The sequence below is a fragment of the Lepidochelys kempii genome, chromosome 2 (genome assembly GCF_965140285.1).
Source record: "Lepidochelys kempii isolate rLepKem1 chromosome 2, rLepKem1.hap1, whole genome shotgun sequence".
Lineage (NCBI taxonomy): Eukaryota > Metazoa > Chordata > Testudines > Cheloniidae > Lepidochelys > Lepidochelys kempii.
Window position 1 is genome coordinate 2,242,489 of NC_136381.1, and position 20,982 is coordinate 2,263,470.

General features: G+C 53.6%; 1 protein-coding gene across 3 annotated transcripts in view; it reads left to right on the top strand.

Moving 5' to 3' along the window:
- HSF1 (heat shock transcription factor 1) overlaps positions 1–9,996 on the top strand; it is a 94,828-nt gene extending 84,832 nt beyond the window's left edge. For all 3 annotated transcript variants that reach the window (XM_078851387.1, XM_078851386.1, XM_078851388.1), the window contains 4 exons: positions 4,430–4,535; positions 4,680–4,745; positions 7,181–7,250; positions 8,261–9,996. In XM_078851387.1, the coding sequence (XP_078707513.1) occupies positions 4,430–4,535; positions 4,680–4,745; positions 7,181–7,250; positions 8,261–8,466 (448 nt within the window). In that variant the 3' untranslated portion in view covers positions 8,467–9,996. The remainder of the gene's footprint in view (positions 1–4,429; positions 4,536–4,679; positions 4,746–7,180; positions 7,251–8,260) is intronic.
- The last annotated feature ends 10,986 nt before the right edge of the window (positions 9,997–20,982 follow it).

The following is a 20,982-nucleotide window of genomic DNA, read 5'->3' on the forward strand; positions in this document are numbered from 1 at the left end:
CAGAGACACCAGGGCAAACCTTACTAGACTTTTAAAGCTCCATCCTTCTCAGGGCCACATACGCAGCCCTCCCTCTGATCTTCCTTGGAGGCAAGCGTCGTCATGGACTCCTCTTACTCCCACCCAGAGTACATTGAAGAAGAGTATGAGTGCATTGCGCATTATCCCTCCCTGCCCCGGAGCATTTGGCGGCAGAGACAGCTTGAGAGTGTAGTTCAGCGACCTTAGAGCCTGAGTTCAGGAAGAGGGGTTTACCTGTCAGCAATGTTAGGAACCAGGCAGTATCACCAAGGTTAGAAAACACTGGGCCAGAATTCCTTTCTCTCCTCCAAGAGCTGCAGGGAGGTTTTAAGAAGCTGCTTTGGAAGGGTTTGGAAATTGTTTGAAACTCCTGAATATTCTAATCCTAGCTTTGCCACTGACTTGTTGTGTGATCGTGGTCAACTCCTTGCTCTGTGTGTCTGCCCTCCAAGACCCCTGGCAGTAAAGAGACTAGCTGTGTTCAAATGTCATAGTTAGCTTCATTCCATCCTCACTTTGTGACTCTTGGCATCCCCAGTCCATGCTAGTCAAAGCTGCTTTCCAACTGGGGTTGCTGGAAATACCTCAAATCCTGCAGTACTTTCCCGGTACTACGTACTGAAGGTCTCAGGACTGGGCTGGAAATCTGTGCAGAGTACGATCTTTGGGGAACATACACAGGTAAGTGACTTATCTGTGGAGCATTTGCAGAGCCTGGGCCTTGGAAGAACTGCAAAATCTCTTTGCGACTCCTGGTTGTATACACAGGGAAACTAAGAGAGGAATGTGTTCTTGGTCCTTGTCTGTGCCCTGCTTTTCCTGCGTCCCCTCGCAGTGTTCCTACAGTCAGTGCCTGTGGTTATTCTGACAGCATAATCATTTCTGCAGGTAGATTTTCTTAGCTGGGTTATTTGGGTTAGTCTGTATCAGCAGAAAGAATGAGGAGTACTTGTGGCACCTTAGAGACTAACAAATTTATTTGAGCATAAGAGCTTTCGTGGGCTAAAGCCCACTTCATCAGATGCATGCAGTGGAAAATACAGTAGGAAGATATAGATATATCTATATAGATATATACAGAGAACGTGAAAAAATGGGTGTTGCCATACCAACTCTTAATTAGACCAATCGATTAAGGTGGGTTATTATCAGCAGGAGAAAAAAAATGTTTGTAGTGATAATCAGGATGGCCCATTTCAAACAGTTGACAAGAAGGTGTGAGTAACAGTAGGGGGGAAATTAGCCTGTCGAAGTGAAGAAACAGATTGACAGAGCCAGAAGAGTACCCAGAAGTCATCTACTACAGGACAGGCCCAACAAAGAAAGTAACAGAATGCCACTAGCCATCACCTTCGCCCCCAACTGAAATCTCTCCAGCGCATCATCAAGGATCTATAACCTATCCTGAAGGACGACCCATCACTCTCACAGATCTTGGGAGCCAGGCCAGTCCTTGCTTACAGACAGCCCCCAACCTGAAGCAAATACTCACCAGCAACCACACAACAAAAACACTAACCCAGGAACCTATCCTTGCAACAAAGCCCGTTGCCAGCTCTGTCCACATATCTATTCAAGGGACACCATCATAGGACCTAATCACATCAGCCACGTTCAGAAGCTTGTTCACCTGCACATCTACCAATGTAATATATGCCAGCAATGCCCCTCTGCCATGTACATTGGCCAAACCGGACTGTCTCTGTGCAAAAGAATAAATGGACACAAATCAGACGTCAAGAATTATAACGTTCAAAAACCAGTCGGAGAACACTTCAGCCTCCCTGGACACTCAATTACAGACCTGAAAGTCACAATTATTCAAGAACAAAACTTCAGAAACAGACTCCAACGAGAAACAGCAGAACTGGAATTAATCTGCAAACTGGACACCATTAAATTAGGCTTGAATAAAGACTGGGAGTGGATGAGTTATTACACTAACTAAAAACTATTTCCCCATGCTAATTTTCCCCCTACTGTTACTCACACCTTCTTGTCAACTGTTTGAAATGGACCATCCTGATTATCACTAGAAAAGTTTTTTTTCTCCTGCTGATAATAGCCCACTTTAATCGATTGGTCTCGTTAAGAGTTGGTATGGCAACACCCATTTTTTCTCGTTCTCTGTGTGTGTGTGTGTGTGTGTATATATATCTATCTATCTTCCTCCTGTATTTCCCACTGCATGCATCTGATGAAGTGGGCTTTAGCCCACGAAAGCTTGTGCTCAAATAAATTTGTTAGTCTCTGAGGTGCCACAAGTCCTCCTCAGTCTTGGTTCTGTGGTTTGTGTCACCATTCTTTGCAAGCAGGTGATACTCTAGCTGCAAGAGCTTTGAAGCATTATTTTCCTTGAAGGGAGGTAATTGTAAAGATATTAGGAGTGGACAAGGAGGTATTCTGTTCTGCAGCACACTCCTGGGCACAGGAGTTGGAGAAACAAACCCTAGCCAGGTGTAGGTTTCCAGAGAGAAGGGAGAAGTAGCTGTTGTGTAGTTTTTCGCTCTCTTTTCCGTGGCATTTACAGCATCATGCTGCCGACACAGGCACTGTGGAGCAGGTGACTGATGACTGCTCCTTCTGAGTTTGCTTTGCACTATCCCAATATATATGTGTTCCTCTGCTGTCTTCCTCTTCATTCACCAGGAGTGCATCTCCTTAGATGAGCTCCAGACAAGCACTGGCTCCATGTTGTCAGAACCCCTGGGCTAAAGACACCTGAAAGTTTAATGACCCACCACACATTTTCAGTCCTCGTCCGTCACCATCTCCAGGAACTGGTGAGATTCCTCACAGGACGAAAGAGACTGCGGTGCTCATTGAACCTGGAGCCACATGTTCAAGTCTGCTTCCGGCATGCTAGAGCTGAGACTTCCCTTGCAGACTTTTGGAGGGCTCTCCTGAACAGGCAGGCCTTGCTTTTCTTGGGTTCCAAGCAGCGTGTGGCTAGGAATCAACCCAAAATACAGCTACTTGGTGCAAGGAGCCGTAATAGCACCATGCGTCCCTCCCAACATGGAGTGCCGTCCACTTGGGAAGGAAGCTCACGCTCTGGGTTTCTGTGGCCCACAGATGAAGATACGATGGGCCACATCTACTGCTGTTGAACTCCACTAACTTCAGTGGGCTTTTGCACAGCCCAGTGTTCCCAAGGCACAAGCCCTGAGAAGAGGAGTCAGGTTGCGGATTGTCTCGTTTGTGAGTATTTCTTAGAGACGGTGATCCCAGTCTGCACCCAGGCGTCTGGGAAACATTCAGATTTATGCCATCTGTTTGCTCCGGCTGCTCTAGAACACCAGGAACATCAATGATAGGAACATCAAGGAACAAGAATAAGAAGCCGCCCCAGGAGATGTTCAGGAATTGAAGCCAGCTCCCCTACTCCTTTGTTCCCAGTTTAGCTTTGATTATTATCTTTTTGCTATCCAGGTAACGATCAGCAAAATCTACCAGACCCAGGTCTGTGTCAGTTCAACTCTAGTCCTCCCAGGACAACCTACCTCCTAGGAGTGACTTGGGCCCCCCAAGTCAGGGCCCAGAGAGTCAGCCATGTTTGTCACTCAGTCCGCCTGGCCTGGTTGGCACTGAGCGGTTATCCTGAGCTGTTGCTGTTAGCTTATGATCCTGGTATGGTTTCAGTGGTAACCTTGTGCTGAACACATTGTACGTATACATCCATCCCTACCTGCCTGGTAGCCATGCAGAGGTGCACACAGGCTGAGACATTTGCTTTCCCAGATGAGTGGGAATGACTCCAGTTACCTTCAGTGTCATGGGGCAAATAAGTAGCTTTTGTGATGATGGAATGAGACTTTTCCAGAGGCCGTTCCGCGGTCAGGGCTTTTATCGGACCGGTAGAGGGCTCTTGGAACCACTTTCCCCCAGATTGATGTCAGCAGTGGTTTTACCCTCGACTTGCCCCATATCAGCTATGGCAGGACTCTGACAATACTGAGGTACCTGGGCCAAAGAACGAGTCCAAAGCATGCGTCTGTAGAGGTGCCGAGTATAGTGAGGCCCTGTCCTAAATGGTGTTAGGAGTCCTGGTGCATTCTGGGAATATTAACCATATGTGTTGTCATAAGACACCCACTGTTTCTTCCTCATCCCAGTTGCTGACCCGTACCCCTCTCAGCAGGAACAGGCCTGGTGACATCTCAAGGTTCAGGCAAGATGGTTGAATGAGAGAGGGGGAGAGCCTTGTTCCGGTGGTGTATCAGCTAGCTCACTGGCCAGGACAGAATTGGAGGCTGGCACATGTGTGTAATTAGCCAGGAGTCCAAACTCTGCTTTCCTGCTCAGTTTTCATAGAGTTTTTGTTTCTGGGGTGAGAGAGTCCCCTGTGTGAGCCCAGAAGAAGTCTGCTAACCTTGACCTGGTCTGTGTTCTCCTTTCTGTGACGCAGGAATGAGCTAAATGACCATCTGGATACCATTGATTCCAACCTGGATAACCTCCAAACCATGCTGACCACGCACGGCTTCAGTGTAGACACTAGTGCTCTGCTGGATGTGAGTATCTCAAACCCTCCCTCCCGGAGCAGGGACCGAGCTGTGGGCCGCGGTACCATGTGCGTCAGGGCAGCAGCCACGGAATTTCCACAGCATGTCTGGGGTGTTTTCCTTCCCTGCACTAATCATTCTTTCCTTTGGCAGCTGTTTAGCCCTTCAATGACGGTTACAGACATGAACCTTCCTGACCTGGACAGCAGCCTTGCGAGTGTGAGTAGCTGTTAAACATCCCTCCATGCACACACAGCTGCCAGAACAAAGTGCCTCAGGCTGTTCAGCAGCAGCCCCTGCACCTGGTGAAAGGAAGGCCCTGAGAGGCTCTGAAGGGAGTCCAGGCCAGCTCCAGCGTGGAGGGGCCACAATGTGGGGGAGAGTCTCTCTCAGCCCTGGGAGGGCTTGCGGCGCCACCAGGCGGAAATCATCCCGTTAGCACCAAGGCTGCCTCTGAATAATTCATTCAGGGAGCAGATCTGCCTCATCATTCATGCTGCGCTAAGTAGGTGCTGAGATTTCATCTCTCATGCAGGCCCTGCTCCCTCAGCACGGAGTTGCACTGAAGCCTATAGAACGGCATGTGGTTTCCATAAACCCTCCTTTCTTCTTTGTAAACCTTCAGAAGAGGTTTCCTTGAAAGGCAAACTCCAGTGATTTCCACGACATATTGTATTATTTATTATTGTATGTACTTGCCCAGCACCAGCAATGTGTCCGTGCTGGAGAAGAGCTCTGTGCAGCTCGAAGGCATGTCTCTCTCCCCAGTAGAAGCTGGTCCACTAGAAGATAGTTCCCCCAGCCCCTTGTCTCAGTGTGGAACAGGCCGGTCCCAGCCCTGAGATGCTCACAGGCCCAATGCTGCTATAGAGACGCTGACCCGGATGTAATGGGCCAGTGGTAGCCACTCCATAGTTCAGACTGATCCCAACTTAGAACTATAAGATCCGTTTTTAACTTTCTGGCAACTTCCCCAAAAAATGCCCAGATCCCCTGAGCTCTTCTAGGCCAGGTAGAATTTGTCTGGGAGGTTTGGTAACCTTCAGAAAAGGGGTTTTGCAATTAAGGTATTTCACAAATATCCATCATTCACTCTCTGAACATTTTCCTAGTTTCCTACCCCCAAAATGGCTTGACCCCAAACACCAGGTGTCTGGCTGATTCGGACCGGGGCCCCTGGGTGTTACTGGGGGAGAGTTGCAGGATTACAAAGACCTGGGTCATGTTTATAACATTGATGCTGTAAATTATTTAAACGGACCTTGTGTTGAGTCCTGCCTCTGCTGCAAGGACTGCTATGCAGAGAAAGAGGTGGGGGCCTGGATCGGGTGGGATCAGAGGCCAGGGCAGCATGTGGCTAGGATTCTTGGGGGCAGGGCAAGTCAGGCAGGATGGTGAGGAATTATATGGCTGTGGGGTTGGATCCCTGAACTGTTCATTTCCAGGCTGTCCAGCCTTTCGGTTTTTAGGGAAGCTGTCGCGTATTTGTAAGTGAGATTTTTTGATGGGCTTTTAACTGGGCTCCTCTAAAATTTACAGCGTAACTCTTCAGCTAACGAAGTGGTTCGGATTGATGTGCAGTGTGTATGTCATAGTTCTCTCTTCTCTGACGCGGGGATGGACATTTGATTTGCTCCTGTCCTCACTTTGCCTTAACACTGCTCTACATCTCTGTGCTGCGGACAGACTCAGCTGCACAGGTTCCCAAAGTGTGGTGGGATTGAGTCCAGAGAGCTGGGTGTGTGCACATGGGGCCAGCTTCTTCTGGCTGCCAGCTGCCAGATAGAGTTAAAAGAAGCTAAATATACATTTAAGCTAAGGTGGCTTTTCCATGGAAGCAGTTGCTGCAGTCATGACAGGCACATGAGGCAGTCCCTGCATTCACCAGTTTTCCACACTGTGAAAAAGCTGAAGAACCCCTGATCCAAACACAGCAGCCTGTCTGGTCCTGGGATTAGTAGTGATTCCCCCCCAGAGAACGTGTCAAGCCTTAGAATGACCCAGTTTTCTTTACCACCCTGGGGCAGTTACTTGAACGTTTGGGACCATCGAGGGCGTTCTGCCATCTCCCACGGCTTTCTCTCCTGTTGTTACAACCCTACAAATCTTCTCCTCCTTCCCAGTCCAGTCTGGTTCTTATTGCAGGGCAGGTGTCCAAAGGCCGCACTGACCATTAGCCAGCAACATGAGGAGTGCTCTTGCCTTTCGTACTGGTAACAATAAGACTTTGCATAAAACATGTTCTGTTGCAAGCATGTTCTGAGGGCTGCCCCTGGAGACTACAGATCCCAGCATGCAATGTGGCTCCCTGCTCAGACCCAGGGGAGCACTGCAGCACCACACCTGTATGAAAAGCAGAGCTGGTCCTTGCAGTTCTACAAGGCAGCCTTGGTCATCAGGAGACTGGAGCAGGCTGAACAGACTCCACCAGAGCCTGCAGTAGCTCCCTGATGATATTCCCTAGGTCCCCGGTGTATTTTAGTCTTCTGAATGCTGATGCCCGTCTCCCGCCTGCTGGCACTTCCGGATTACAAACCACAGCTGTTTGTGCATTTATCCTGAGGTAGCCAGGGGCCCCTTCCCTCTCCCGGCTCCCTGTGCAAAGGAGTTTGACTTGTGCGGTGCACTTAGCAGCCCAACTTGTCTCCCTACAGATCCAGGATCTCCTCTCGTCCCAGGAACAGCAGAAACCTGCTGAGACAGAAGCCAGCACAACAGACATGGGTAAGAAGGCCCCTCCCATTAGTGACCTGTGAGCAGAGGGCTCAAGGCCCCGTGGCAGGATCTCTCCAGGCAGCAGCAATTCTCTTTCTTCTCTCAAAGAAACACTGATGATTAAATCTAGGTGTGCATATTGTCACTGCGCGGCTTGGGATTCTTGGTGGGGGCCCCAGACATCTAGGCGGGGGCTCTCCCTTGATTCTCCGTATTCCCCAGGGGCCTGTGCCCCCAAGACGGTAACTCTTAGTGCTTTTGGCTCTCCTCTCACCACCACCACCCCAGCTGGGCATGCAGCCTCTGGTGGTAACCTGTGCATCCCCCTTCCCTTTCCCAAGCTGGGCCAGGGGATGTTTCCCTGGAGGTGTGTACCCTTCAGCTGAAAACCTGTGGGTTCTGAGGGGGCATCAAGGAGTTTTCACCAACCAGTTCCCATCTCTCTCCCCATTTTAAATCTTGCAGGTGACTCTTGTCCTGTGACTGCAGGGCTGCTTCCTTCTGAGCTTGCCATGTGCACCCTTTCCTTTCCCCAGAAGCTGGAGCTCTCCTCTCCTGGCCTCTGATGGCACAAGCGAGACAGGTCCTGGCTCGCTACCTGCTGACACGCCAGCCCCACCGGCATTCCCCTCTGTGTGCTGCTCACACTGCTGAAAGGCGAGGCCCATGAGCCCCCTGTGTTCTGGGAGATGCTTGGCATGCCTACTCCCCAGTCCAGAGACAGCATGCTCTAGGGTCTGAGCTGGGAACCAGGCCCTCCTCCACATTAATTCACACTCGGCCAGAGACGTGCTGAGTGGCCGTGTGCCCGGGTCCCAGCTGTAACAGGGGGGTGTCCCTGAGCTGCCTCTTGGGGGACTGTTGGTAAAGCCCATTCATGCTGTGCTCCCGGTGCTCAGCTCTTTGCTAAGAGGCTACTAGAATGTCTCCTCCCCCACAGTGTTTGGCCTTGGGCCTGCAAGTCCCTCCTCCCTCCCGCCCTGAGATCCCCCCTCCTAACGCTAGCCGTCTTCTTGCAGGAAAGCAGCTGGTGCATTACACAGCTCAGCCCCTCTTTCTGGTGGACTCGAGCGCTGTCGACATGGGGAGCGGAGACCTGCCCATCTTCTTTGAGCTGGGGGAAGGGCCATATTTCACCGATGGCGAGGAGTACTCCGAAGACCCCACCATCCCTCTCCTGTCGGGGACTGAGCAGTCCAAACCTAAGGACCCTGCTGTGTCCTAAGGCTGAGTTCAAGAACATGCTGCAAAGGGAAATCCAGCCACCAGCCTCCTTGCTTTGCACAGACATTGAAAGCTCTAACCACCCTTCGGTCCATGTTTGCTTCCCCCGACACTGTGAGGATTTCATTTGTGTGTGTGCTTAATGAGGTGTTTTGAAATCTGCTTTAGATTCTAGCCACCCAGTATAGTGCTCCTCCAGGTTGGCAGCCTTCGGGGGCTGAGCAGTGTCGACCCCTGTGCTGTGGTTGTCATCCGACCGGCCAGAGAGGCTAGACTGGCACCAGGGCTTGGAAGTGCAGGCAGGAGATCTGGGTGGTCACAGAATAGCTAGTCACTAAGTGAGATTGTGTTTCGTTCTGCACCCCAGGCGAGGGGGGCAGCCATGCCCTGCACAAGGTCCTAACAGTCTGCGAAGGTCAACAGGTGCTTCGCCCTTGCCATGGCGACGGGGCAGGGCGGCAGGGCTGCACGATGCTCCCAGGAACAGGTGGCTCGCTCGGCAGGTAGAAGGGATTGTGGTTTTGCGGCGGGGAATACCCCCTCGCCCCAGTGAGGTGGACTTGGTGTTTTTTAAAGAGAAATACAAGTTTCCCAAACTGGCGCTGATGGGCTGGGTCCCTTGGTGGTCTCTGCCATGCAGTTCGCTCCTGCTGCTCTGTGTGTGCGTGGCAGGGCCCCTCGGCGCCCCCAACCCAGCCACGGAGAAGCCGAACTTTCTCTTTTCCTTTCTCTTGCTCCGTGTGTGTTTCTTTTCTTTGTGTTGTTTTTTGGTTTGGTTTGGTTGTTTTTGCTTAGCAGTAAAAATTTGTACATTTACACTTCAGATTGTTAATAGTAAAAACTGTATTTTGGATTTTTACATGAGAGAAGAAGCGCCCACTTCTATCTATCTATCTCTGTATATATAAATATCTATATATATACATACAAATATCTATAAAACAAATGGCCTCTCACCTGGCGGCTCTTCTGTGGTTGGAAGCTTTATTTTTGTCCTCTCTGTGTTGGGGGAGTAAAGCTAGCGGAGCAGGTCCTAGGCCCTAGCCATAGCCCCGAGAGCTGCACAGCCTCCACTGTAACTGCCCTCGCAGCCCTGGACACTGACGCGTGGGACCTGGCTCCAGGTGTCGTGTGCTCTGCCTTTAGAGCAGTAGCTTGAGCTGTTACCACCTGTGTCCATAAGAGCCGACATTCCTGCTTCCAGCTTCTGCAAAAGAAAACAGCAGATGCCAAAATCGTTTTCTCTGGCACATATCAGCAGAGCAGGGGATGGCTCCAGGTTTGGGTGATAGACGATCTGGGGTTTATTTTTTGGGGGGGTGTGTCTTTAAATTCCGTGTTGTGGTTTCCCTGCTGAAATCCCACCCCAGGTTTAGGGGCTGAATTTTCAAGGATGTTTCTGTTTTAGAGCCCATTGGGGGTGAGTGTGGAGCTCAGCCCATGTCGATGTGCCAGACGTGTGTTGGACACTTGCACGCCTCTGAGGAGTGCTTTTTTAATAAGAACAATAAAAGAAAAATTGCATTGTTAAGTTGAGTGTGTTCAAAACTTCCCTCCCTCTCTGTCCTCTGTCGGTAGTTGATGTTGTGGTTAATCGTAGGTGGTACTTGTATCTCTGTTGCTTGCACAGAAGATGCTGTGACTGCTTTAACTCGTGGGACTTTGGCAGGCAGCAGCTCATACACAGGGTTTTCCTGGCTGACATCAGACCAAGGGCTGCATACACTAAGTGAACGAGTGTTGCAAGAAACCAGTGCTTCAGACCCCTGGAGTTGTAACAGGCACAAGGCCTGGAGCCAACCTGCCGCTGGTGTTCTTCAGGCCTGGGTGATGATGAGTGGTTACGACATCTGCTAGCTGGTGTGTGTCAGGTCCAGAGCTGGTACCATGTACGATCATTGCTTCCCACAGGGACTGCTCTGCACTGAGTTCGCCAGTCCTTTGGACCCATCCCAAAATGCAGTGCCTCACCATTGGGAATTGTCCGGTGCCCAGTAACACAGTTGAGAATTATGGGGTAGGTGCTGTAGAGTCCCAGAATGCACTGGGGTTAGCAGTCCAGTGTATGCACTGCACCAGGCTCTTTCAGTGTCTCTGGGTGAGGGACCCAGGGATGAATGAGGGGCAGCCATTGGATGCAGGCGAGGTCCCTGCAGGGCTCTCCTGGGTTAGCAGAGATGCAGGCCAAAGCGTAGAGCTCACTGTCCACTTGCCACATCCCCTGTGACCTCCCTGGGAGCCATGCAATGGGAGTTGTGCTCAGTGCAGTGGGCCTGGTCCAATTCCCATTGGCGCTGCCAGTAAAAAGAGCAGAGTGACGTGTATCAGAGCCCTGCATCCCAAGGAGCGTCATGTTCTCGTTGGGTACGTCTACACTGCAAGTAGCCACCCGCAGCTGGCCGTGCCAGCTCACCTGGCCTAAGGGGCTCTGTAACTGCAGAGAAGAGGTTTGGGCTGGAGTCGGGGCCGTAGGACCCTGCAAGGTGGGAGGGTCCCAGAGCTCGGGCTGCAGTCCAGGCCCGAAAGTCCACACCACAGTTAAACAGCCCCTGGGCCTGAGCCCCACAAGCCCAAGGAAGCTGGTACGGGCCAGCCACAGGGGTCTCATTGCAGGGCAGACAGACCCTTTGTGTCTCTGGAGCTCCTCAAGCCCGCAGCTGAGTGTTACCTGACTACCTGCATATTCCGTCCGCTTCCCTCTCCAACAGCCTGCTCCTGTGTATTCCCAGCGAGCTGGTTTATGGTGACACTGGCTCTCCTGGGTAAGCAGAGGGCCAGTCTTGAGGGGCTGGCAGCCTTCCCCTGTGCAGTGTTACCAACTTGCTCCCTCATTTGGGTTCGAGTTGCATTGCTCGTGCATGGCACGTGCTCCCCACCCAGTGTGTCTCTAGCAGGGCATCGCTATTGTCCTTTTCCACTCAGTGGATGGGTACGCTTCCCACTCACAGACTTGTCTGATCTCAGCCGTGCCTCTCCACCAGAGTCGCCCCTTCCCTTCTCCCAAGAATGCCAGGCTCCATGTCCCTTGTTCCCCATGTAATTTATGGCAGGTCTTTGCTTCCCCCGCTTGGCAGGAAGTCATTCTGGCGCTGTTTCCTACTTTCTTGATTTTCTTCTCCCAAGTTTTGGATCCCATCTCCGATGTGAGAAATCCCAACGTCCACGGCAGGGTTTCCAGCAGTCCTTAGGCATGTGTCTGTCCCCCTCCCAGCTGTGCTGTCTGTGATGTGAAAAGAGGAGCTCTGTGTGTCGGAAGCAGAAAGAATTGTCCGGATGAAGTGAAATTACCATAATGAGTCAGGCAAAAGAAGAATGCTGGTGTTGTAGGGAACGTCACGCAGGCCCTCCCCAGTCCAGCTTTGTGTGGGTTTGAGTGAGAACACATGAATTCAGAGTCCTTTGTACTATAAATACTACACATGTGACTGCAGAGGGCCCCGCCCTGCTGAGCTGTTTGTGTTGAGGGGTGTGACAAAGGAATGATCATCCTCACTGGGAAAGAACAGTCCCCTTTGGATTGGACTCTGTTACTTGATGTGTCGGTGCTCCCCACTCTCCTCCAGCACTGGTCACCTGGCATCTTGTGAGTTTGTAGGCTGTGATGGGAAGACGGCAACTTCATCTCTGCCATACAAAATCAAAATGGTTTAGAACAATGCAGAAAAGAAAGAAGATTTCAACAGATAGTTCTGTTCTACATTTGGAGAGAAGCAGGATGCTGTATTCAGGTCACATGAGGATGATGAAGTGTTTTCCAATCCATTAGTGACTTAGGAGGATGACAAGCGACATCTGCTAGCAATGAACACTGTTTAATCAGCAGGATAACTTGCACCCAAGAGTCCTAAAGGAACTGGCTAAGGAGATCTCTGGCCAGCTAATGTTCATTTTGGGGGTAGCAGGGAAATTGCAGGAGACAGGAAGAGTACTAATGTGCCAATAGTCAAAAAGGGCAAGCAGGATGACCTGGGTAATTAGAGGCCAGTTAGCCTGGCATCAATCCTGGGCAGAATAATGGATCAGCTGATACAGGATTTAATCAATAAAGAATTAAAGGATAGGAATATAATTAATGCCAGTCAACAAGGTTTTATAGAAAACAGATCTTGTCAAACAACCCTGCTTTCATTGTTTGATGTGATTACAAGGTTGGTTGATAAAGGTAACTGTAGTTGTAATAGATTTAAGAGTTTTTTGTAAGGCCTTTGACTTAGTACCCACACGACATTCTGCTTAAAAAATGAGCACGATACAACATCAATAAAGGACACACGAAACAGATTAAGAACTGGCTAGCTGATAGGTCTCAAAAGTAGTTGTCAATGGGGAATCATCACATGGAGCTGTTTCTACTGGATTCCACAGGGACTGGTTCTAGGACTGATGCAGTTCAATGCTGTCATCAGTGACCTGGGAGAAAATCTAAAGTCACTGTGTATAAAATCCGTGGATGGCAAAGCTTGGCAGAGAGGTAAATAAGGATGAGGACAGGACAGTCATACAGCGCAATCTGGATTGCCTGGCAAGCTGGGCCCATTCAGACCCATGTGTTTATTGTCAAATGCGAAGTTATACATCTAGGATCACAGGATGCAGGCCTGACCTGCGGGGGGGGGGTGCTGTATTCTGGGAAGCAACGACTCTGCACAGGATCTAGGGTCACAGTGGACAAAACTCAATATGAGGTCCCAGTGCAATGCTGTGTCAAAAAAGGGCTCAAAAAAGAACTAGATAAATTCATGGAGGGTAGGTCCATCAATGGCTATTAGCCAGGATGGGCAGGGGTGGCGTCCCAAGCCTCTGTTTGCCAGAAGCTGGGATTGGGTGACAGGGGAGGGATCACTTGATGATTCCCTGCTCTGGTCATTGCCTCTGGGGCCCCTGGCATTGGCCACTGTCGGCAGACAGGACGCTGGGCTAGGTGGACCTGTGCTCTGACCCAGTCTGGCTGTTCTTATGTGATCCTTGGATGCACGGACAGGGAATTCGTGAGCAGCAGGGAGGTGATTTTGTGTACGATATTGGTGAGACTAATACTAAAATCCTGCTTCGGGTTCTGGGCTCCATTTTATAAAGAATGTTGAAAAATAGGAGAGGGAACAAATGAGCCACAAGAATTATTTGAGGGCTGGCGAAAATGCCCGACAGCGAGAGACTTACAGCTGGATCTGTTTAGCTCCTCCAAGAGAAGGCTGAGAAGTGACTGGATTATTACAATGTATAAGTATCTTCAGGTACTAACAGGCTCTTTTCTCTGAGGGAAAGAGGCCTAACAAATTACACTGCAGTCCAAGAGGTGAGACCCGAGCGGATTCAGACGGGAAATGAGGCGTGCATGTCTGGGTGCCGTGTTGTTCACAGGGTATTAGAGACGAGGCGGGTGAGCTCATCTCTTTTATTGGACCCACTTCTGTTTTTGTGAGAGCAGCTTAAGAGTGGCGTGCAGCGTCTCTCTCACCGACAGAAGTGGGTCCAATAAAAGATCTGACCTCACCCACACGTCTCGCATACATTTCTGACAGGGAGTGGGATGAACCACTGGAGCAAGCTCCCAAGAGAAGTGGTGGATTTGCCATCGCTTAATGTCTTCCCAGCCAGCCTGGCTGCCTGTCCAGACAGTGCTGTTGCCAAACCCAAGTTACTGGGTCATACGGGGGTAACGGTGGAATTCTTTGGCCTGGGCTCTACAGGAGGTCAGACTAGATCAGCGGTTCTCAAAGTGTGGGGTCGGGACCCCATTTTAACGGGGTCGCCAGGGCCAGTTAGGCTTGCTGGGGCCTGGGGCTGAAGCCAAAGCCTGAGGACTTGAGCCTGGGGTGGCAGGGCTCTGCCCCCTCGCCCTGCCCCCCCCAACACACACACACACACTCCTCACACAGGAGCGGTGCTCGTGTTCTGCCCCCCCCGCCCCCCCCCCCACACCTCACACTGGAGCGGTGCTCGTGTTCTGCCCCCCGCCCCCCCCCCCCCGCACACCTCACACAGGAGAGGTGCTCAGGCTCTGCCCCCCCCCCCCCGCTCCCCTCCACCCCCACACACACCTCACACAGGAGTGGTGTTCGTGTTCTGCCCCCCCCGCTTCCCCCCACACACACACCTCACATGGGAGCGGTGCTTGGACTCTGCCCCCCTGCCCCACACACACACACCCCCCCCACCCAGGGCAGCGGTGTTCGGGCTCTGCCCCCCTCCCGCCCGGGGTCACGTAGTAATTTTTCAAAAAGAAAAGGAGGACTTGTGGCACCTTAGAGACTAACCAATTTATTTGAGCATGAGCTTTCGTGAGCTCACGAAAGCTCATGCTCAAATAAATTGGTTAGTCTCTAAGGTGCCACAAGTCCTCCTTTTCTTTTTGCGAATACAGACTAACACGGCTGTTCCTCTGAAACCTGTAGTAATTTTTGTTGTCAGAAGGGGGTTGTGGTGCTCTGAAGTTTGAGACCTGCTGGACTAGATGATCGAATGGTCCCTTTTGGCCTTAAACTCTGACTGTCCCAGGCCTTGTATCTCTAGTGACACGTGACGGGGCCCCGTGAGCGGCTGGATCGTGTTTCTTCTGGACATTCTGTGCCGCCTTGTTCCGCCTAAGGCCCGAGCGCTGCGGTGGGAAGCCATTTTGGGGGGGGAAACCGTATTTTCTCTGTTCTTCCAGTGTGTTTCGCCCGGTGCATTTGACAGTGCTTTGGGGGAAACTCACCCCTGCGCAGAGGGGCTGGCGGGGGCCTGGTGGGGCTTTGCAGCAGCTCTCCACACAGCGCTGTCGCCTTCGGGTCCCCAGCGGGGAAGCAGAAGAGCGAATGACAATTTAAAAAAAAAAAAGATTAAAGAGAGAGCCGGGGCCAGATGCCCAGCTGGAAAAAACAGGAGTCACCCCATCGCAGCCCCTGGGCCCCGTGTCTCTCTACAGCAGATGACGCTCTGGCCTCCTGGTCACAAGGGAGCTGTATGTAAAGCTGGAGCGGACAGGGACCCTCATGTCTCCTGTGCGGATCAGTATGTCAGATACACTCTAGGCAAGGAGAGTGAGTTCCTCGCAATGGGGCCAGCTAGCCCCTCGGTGGTTTCCACTGCAAGGCACCCTGTCAGCTCCTTGCTCCGTGTCTCTGTCAGTCAGAAAGACAGCTCCTCCGGTTCCCCCAGCGTTGCTTCTGAGCCGGCAGAAGAGTAAATGGGCTGGCCTCAGGGCCACCAGCCCCAGCTCGTGGCGGGACACGTCGGTGGCACACGAAGGACGTCAGGACCAAGCCACGCAGCCTGGCCCCGGGGATGAGGACGGGACAATCTCCACAGTCCTTGTCTCTCGGATGAAAAGTGCCCGTGGCTGGTGCTGCTGGGCTGAGCTTTGGCTGGCCCTGGCTGTCACGGTGCGTCTCAGGCGAGGCCCTTCCGCAGCCCTGCCTTGCTGGGAAGTCGGACCGTGGCTGGCAGGGCTGCGCCGTCTGCAGGCGCTCGCTGGGGACAGAACGCGGGGTGAGGGGCAGGGCAGAGCCTGAGCTCATTCACAGCTCCCTTGGAGGGGGCAACGGGTGCTGTTCCCTTCTATGTGAGTGGGGAGTCTGCTAACTCCTCCGCTGTCAGGCTGCAGGATCTCCAGCCCTCCCTTTACCCCTCCGGTGCCAGGGGACGTGCTGCCGTGGGACGCTGGCATGTGGGGGACATGGTCAGGAGGGGCCTCGCAGGCCAACTCCAGACCTGTTCGTGTTTGCAGGTTTCCAGCCCCCGCGGTCTGTGCTGATGCCAGGAGGGTTTCAGCGTTACAGGCCTTCTCTCCTGGCCACTTGTATTGCCGGGTGGGGGTCCCCCCCGGCAGGCAGGTGAGGGGGCGTCTGTATGTTAGGGCGGAGGCACCTTGCTCGGCATTTTCCTAGGAAGCTGTTGGCTCCGTTCCCTAGTGGCAGACGTGGCGGCAGCCAGGAAGGATGAGCCCGTGGTTAAAGCACCAACCTAGGACTTGGGAGACCTGGATTCAGTTCCCCCAGACTTCCTGTGTGCCCTTGGGTCTCTGGGCGCCGTGCCCAGGGGGATAACAGCGCAGCCCCTGGGGTGGGAGGATAAACCCATTACGGACGGTGAGGGGCTCGGGGACAACAAGGGTGGGGCCAGGTGAGTGCTCAGACAGGCGGGTAGCTTCAGGGCGCACAGTGCCCTTGGCAGCTCTCCTTTCAGGGCTTGGACCCAGATCCCAGGGCTCCCCCCCGCCCCCGGGTTCTGTGCTTCATCAGGGAAAAGCACCAGCAGCGCTCAGCCATCCATGTGGTGACCCAGCCAGGCCAGGATCTCCCAGCACACAGGCCCCTGACCTGCGTCCACCAGAGAAATCCTGAGAATCCAGCTGCCGTTCCGTTTATCATCCTACACTGGGGAAGAGCAGCCCGCAGCCAGCCCGCTGCCCGGGCTAGTCACGCCTGGGCTGTGGGGGACGACAAGTGCTGCTTCTCTGGCTAGCACGTGTCAGCACTAGGCCAGCGAAAGACAAGTGATGCAGTTTGACCCCAGGTCCCCGGGCAGGGTCTAGGCGGTGCCCGGCGAGGGGCAGCAGCCAACGCTCTCAGATGCGCTTGCAGCCCCTAGGCCTGAGCCAGCCGGTCTCCGCGCTACTGGCAGAAATGCCAGCAGGGGCCCAGCCCTCACGCTGCCATGGGAGAGCCCGACGCCGGGTGTAATCTGCCCACGGAGCAAGGAGCGAAAGGGCCCCTGGATGCGCTGGGCGCACCGATAACGATCACACTAATGGTGTGTGACACACGGGCCGGCCTGCCATGATCTCATCCCGGCTAATGAGGTCAGTGTCTGGCCAGAGTCCAGCACAATCATGGAAACTTCCCCCTCTGTGATTTATCACATCACAGAGCAACGTCTGCGTTTCTCCGCTGCGCACCCACGGGAGCCCGGCGGTAACGGGATCTGTCAAGGCGCGTTCCCCAGGAATGCCAAGGAGGGAGGGGGCTGGCTGATGAGGTGCAGCCGATACGGGGAGAGAGGGGTCTCCGTGGCAGTGAGCTGGGGCCTGAGACTCCAGCTTCTTACCCGAGGTTGCTAAGGTGATGAGGGGGTTCCCGGGAGAGCTGGCGGCTCCCCAAGTCTGACACTGGAGAACTTAATGTCCAATAAAGCAGCTCCGCAGGCATTTGAAATCTGGAAACTCGACTCAGTGGTTAACATTGGTCAGGAGAAAACAACGGAGAGGCCCTGCCAGGGCCGGGTTAATAATATTTCTGGGATAGTGTCAGGAAGCTCCCGGGAGATAGAAACCGTCTGAGTGGCAAACGCAGCCGATCTCATTTCCAAAGGGGCCTAGAGAAATCTGGGGAACGTGACGAGCCCAGGCCTACGGGCGTGCCCAGCCCTTTACAGCCTGCGGGGGGGCAGCACGTCAGCAGCTCCTGCCGCGTGTCCCTGTGATGAAGTGGGACTGTTCTTAATGTTTCCTCTGAATAGTGTGGGGGTGCCTCAGTTTCCCCTAGGCAGTTCTTAAGTATCTAGGGGGTGGGGTAAGGGTGTATGATCATTGCAGAGCTCTAGAGGGCAGGTGTGTGCAGGGGTCTGGACACAGAGAATGGCCGACACCCTGTTTCCTGGCAACTGATGGCCTGGGCCCTTCCCCCCTGCAAGGTGAGAGCTAAAGGGTTGGAGAACAAAGGAATCCGGTGACCTGCTGGCCTGGGAAAGGGACAAAGCCCAGAGGAGGGGGGGCTGGAGGGAGTTTCAGTTTGGGGCTGGCTGGGGACATGGAGTGAAGTGCAGACGTGGTTGTCTGGCTCACTGCCCCCCAAAATGGACCCAGCTGAGGGGGCCTGTTCTCTGCACCTGCAAGTTCTGTTTTAGACCATATTCCTGTAGTCTAATAAACCTTCTGCTTTACTGGCTGGCTGAAAGTCACGTCTGACTGCAGAGTTGGGAGGCAGGACCCTCTGGCTTCCCCAGGACTCCGCCTGAGCGGACTTGCTGTGGGAAGCGCACGGAGGGGCAGAGGAGGCTGAATGCTCTGAGGTCAGACCCAGGAAGGTGGAAGCTGTGTGAGCTGTGTGCCCTGGAGACAGGCTGCTCACAGAAAGGAGACTTCACCAGAGTCCTGCCTGGCTTCATGGGGAGCAGTTCCAGAGCATCGCCCATGGATGCCGGGAGAACTGGTGGCAGCGGTGGGATGTACTGCATCCCATGGATGGCACTTCCTGCAGTAAGTGACTGGGGAGCAGTAAAACGAAGGGGGATTGATGAGGACCAGGCGTGCTGAAGGCTCAGAGAGCAGCGGTTTTGGGGGGCGGTTAACCCCTAGGAGTGTGTGACCAGTGAGAAGGACTGAGCAGTAATGAGGTCCCCCTGGGGACTGCGATGAGCAGTCTCGGGGCGGAGGAGCCTGTGGCTTGGCCCTGGGAGAGAGAAGGACTTTTGCAGTAATAGGGTTTCCCTGGGGATTGCAGCGAGCAGTCCAAGGGGCGGAGGAGTCTGCACCTCGACCCTGGCAAAGAGGTGGTGACCTCGAGAAGGGCTGGCACACTAGGGGTTCTCCCTGGAAACCGTGGGGAGCTGAGAGCACACAGGCCTGTGAGTCCACAACAACTTGGGAAGAGCGGAGTGATGGCCTGTCACCGTCTCCTTAAGAAGGACACTGTAACCCTGTGCAGAAAGAGAGGGTTGAGCATTGGGAAGTTCACCAAAGCACAGTTCATTGTGCAGCTGGAGGAGGATGACCGCTCTAAGGAACAGATTCCTGACCCCCAATGGGGCTATAGCAGGATCTGGGAGCAGCTGGAGTGGTAGCCAGGCATCGCCAAGACTCCTGTCCCCAACCAGACGAGGGTCTTCACGATCGGGTTCCCCATCGGGGGATCGCAGACGGACGGGATTGGAGCTGAGTCCGAGAGAGCAAGAGGACCGTGGGAGACAGCGAGAGCCCGAGAAAGAGCTGCAGAAGCAGCAGCAGCATGAACTGGCGGTGGGGGAGCGGATAGACATAGGGGACCCCCCAGGGGTGAGTGGGGATAGACCCCGGGGGGCCAGTTCCGCAGGGAACCTCGAGACTAAATTGCTGCCCCTGGTTAAGGAGGGGGGGATGTGGATGCCACCTCACTGCCTTTGAGCAGGCTGGAGATTTGAACCAGGCGGACCCTGCGGAAAAGCCCCGGTGTCTAGCTCCCTTGCTGGGTCCCAGGGCCATAGACTCCGTCAGCCAGATGGGTGGGGAGGTGGACAGGCTCCCACTCCTGACCCCAACCTATATGTCTGTGTGGAGTTTCCTGGGGCCAGGCCCCTCGGACCCCCAGTGGGAGCAGAAGGTGATGGTCAATGGGGAGACATTCCTGGGGTGGTGAGATCCTGGGACAGAGAGAACTGGTGTCAGGCCCTGGGTGGTGCAGCCTCAGATGCTGAGGGGCTGGGTGAGCTGGGGGAGGGTCCCAGGGACGAAGCCCCTCGCCCTGCCTATGGCCCAGATCCCTGTGCAGACCCAGGAGGGGTGGGGCTGGCTGGTTGTTGGGGTTCTCCAGGACACCAGCTGCGAGACCCCATTGTGCGGTGACTGTGTCTCTTTGGGACAGGATCCAGGCCCTGCTCCGGTAACTGCCGAAGGTTTGAATTTGAATCCAGGGAACCAATCGGTGGAGAGGGAAATGGTCAGTGAAAATGCAGGTGACCTGGCTGGCAGCAGGGAGGAGCAGCTAGGCTCAGGCTACCTGCCCGCCTGTATCCAGATCCCTGGGGCTGGGTGGGACAGAGAGATGATTCCCGTCCCCCTTGCACACCGGAGAGGGGGCTCACGCTGGCTCTGATGCCGTGAGGAAAGCAGCAAGCTCCCCGCCTGCCCCCACTGGGACAGCAAGGGCAGCGCTGAGCACAGTGGGAGCTGAGACCCCAGCTGAGTGGGGGGAGACACAGGCAGGGCAGGGGATCTGTGGGGAGTGGCAAGGTGCTGGGTAAGGAAAGTCTGGATGAGCCTAGGCAGCCTTGTGATCTGATGGCTGTGTCTAGTCAGCAGGATGGGAAGGCGAGGAGAGTGGAAGATGAGAGTCCCGGGACCTTACCTGTTAGCTGGGTGGAGAATTGGGACAGTGAAGGAAACGTGCCTGTGTCTGTCAGGGGTATTGACTTGCCTATGGAGGGAGCTACCCTGGTCTCCAAGCAGTTGTCTGTGACCAGCCCTGTGTGCTGGGACAAGGGGAATGAGATCCCAAGCTGGGTGTCTGGGAAAGGAGAAAGTGTGTCTGGCTCTTCTGTGTCCGTGGAGCAGACAGAAGGGGCCTTTCAGCCTGTGATGGTTGAGGGTCGTGCAGTTGTCTTAGAGCTGGTTCTGGATTCAGCTAAAGCCCAGGAAGGGAAGGGTCCTAAGTTTGGGTCTGCTCGGGAGAATGGCCCTGTAACTAGGTCGCATCCAGTTAGTGTCTATGTAAAATCCCAGAGACCAGACAATTCTGGTGCTTGTATTTTGCCTGTTGCTAGTGTGTTGTTGGAAAGGGTGCAGCAACTCTGTCTAATCAGGGTGAGATCCTAGCCAGGGCACAAGGAGAGCATGAAGGTGATG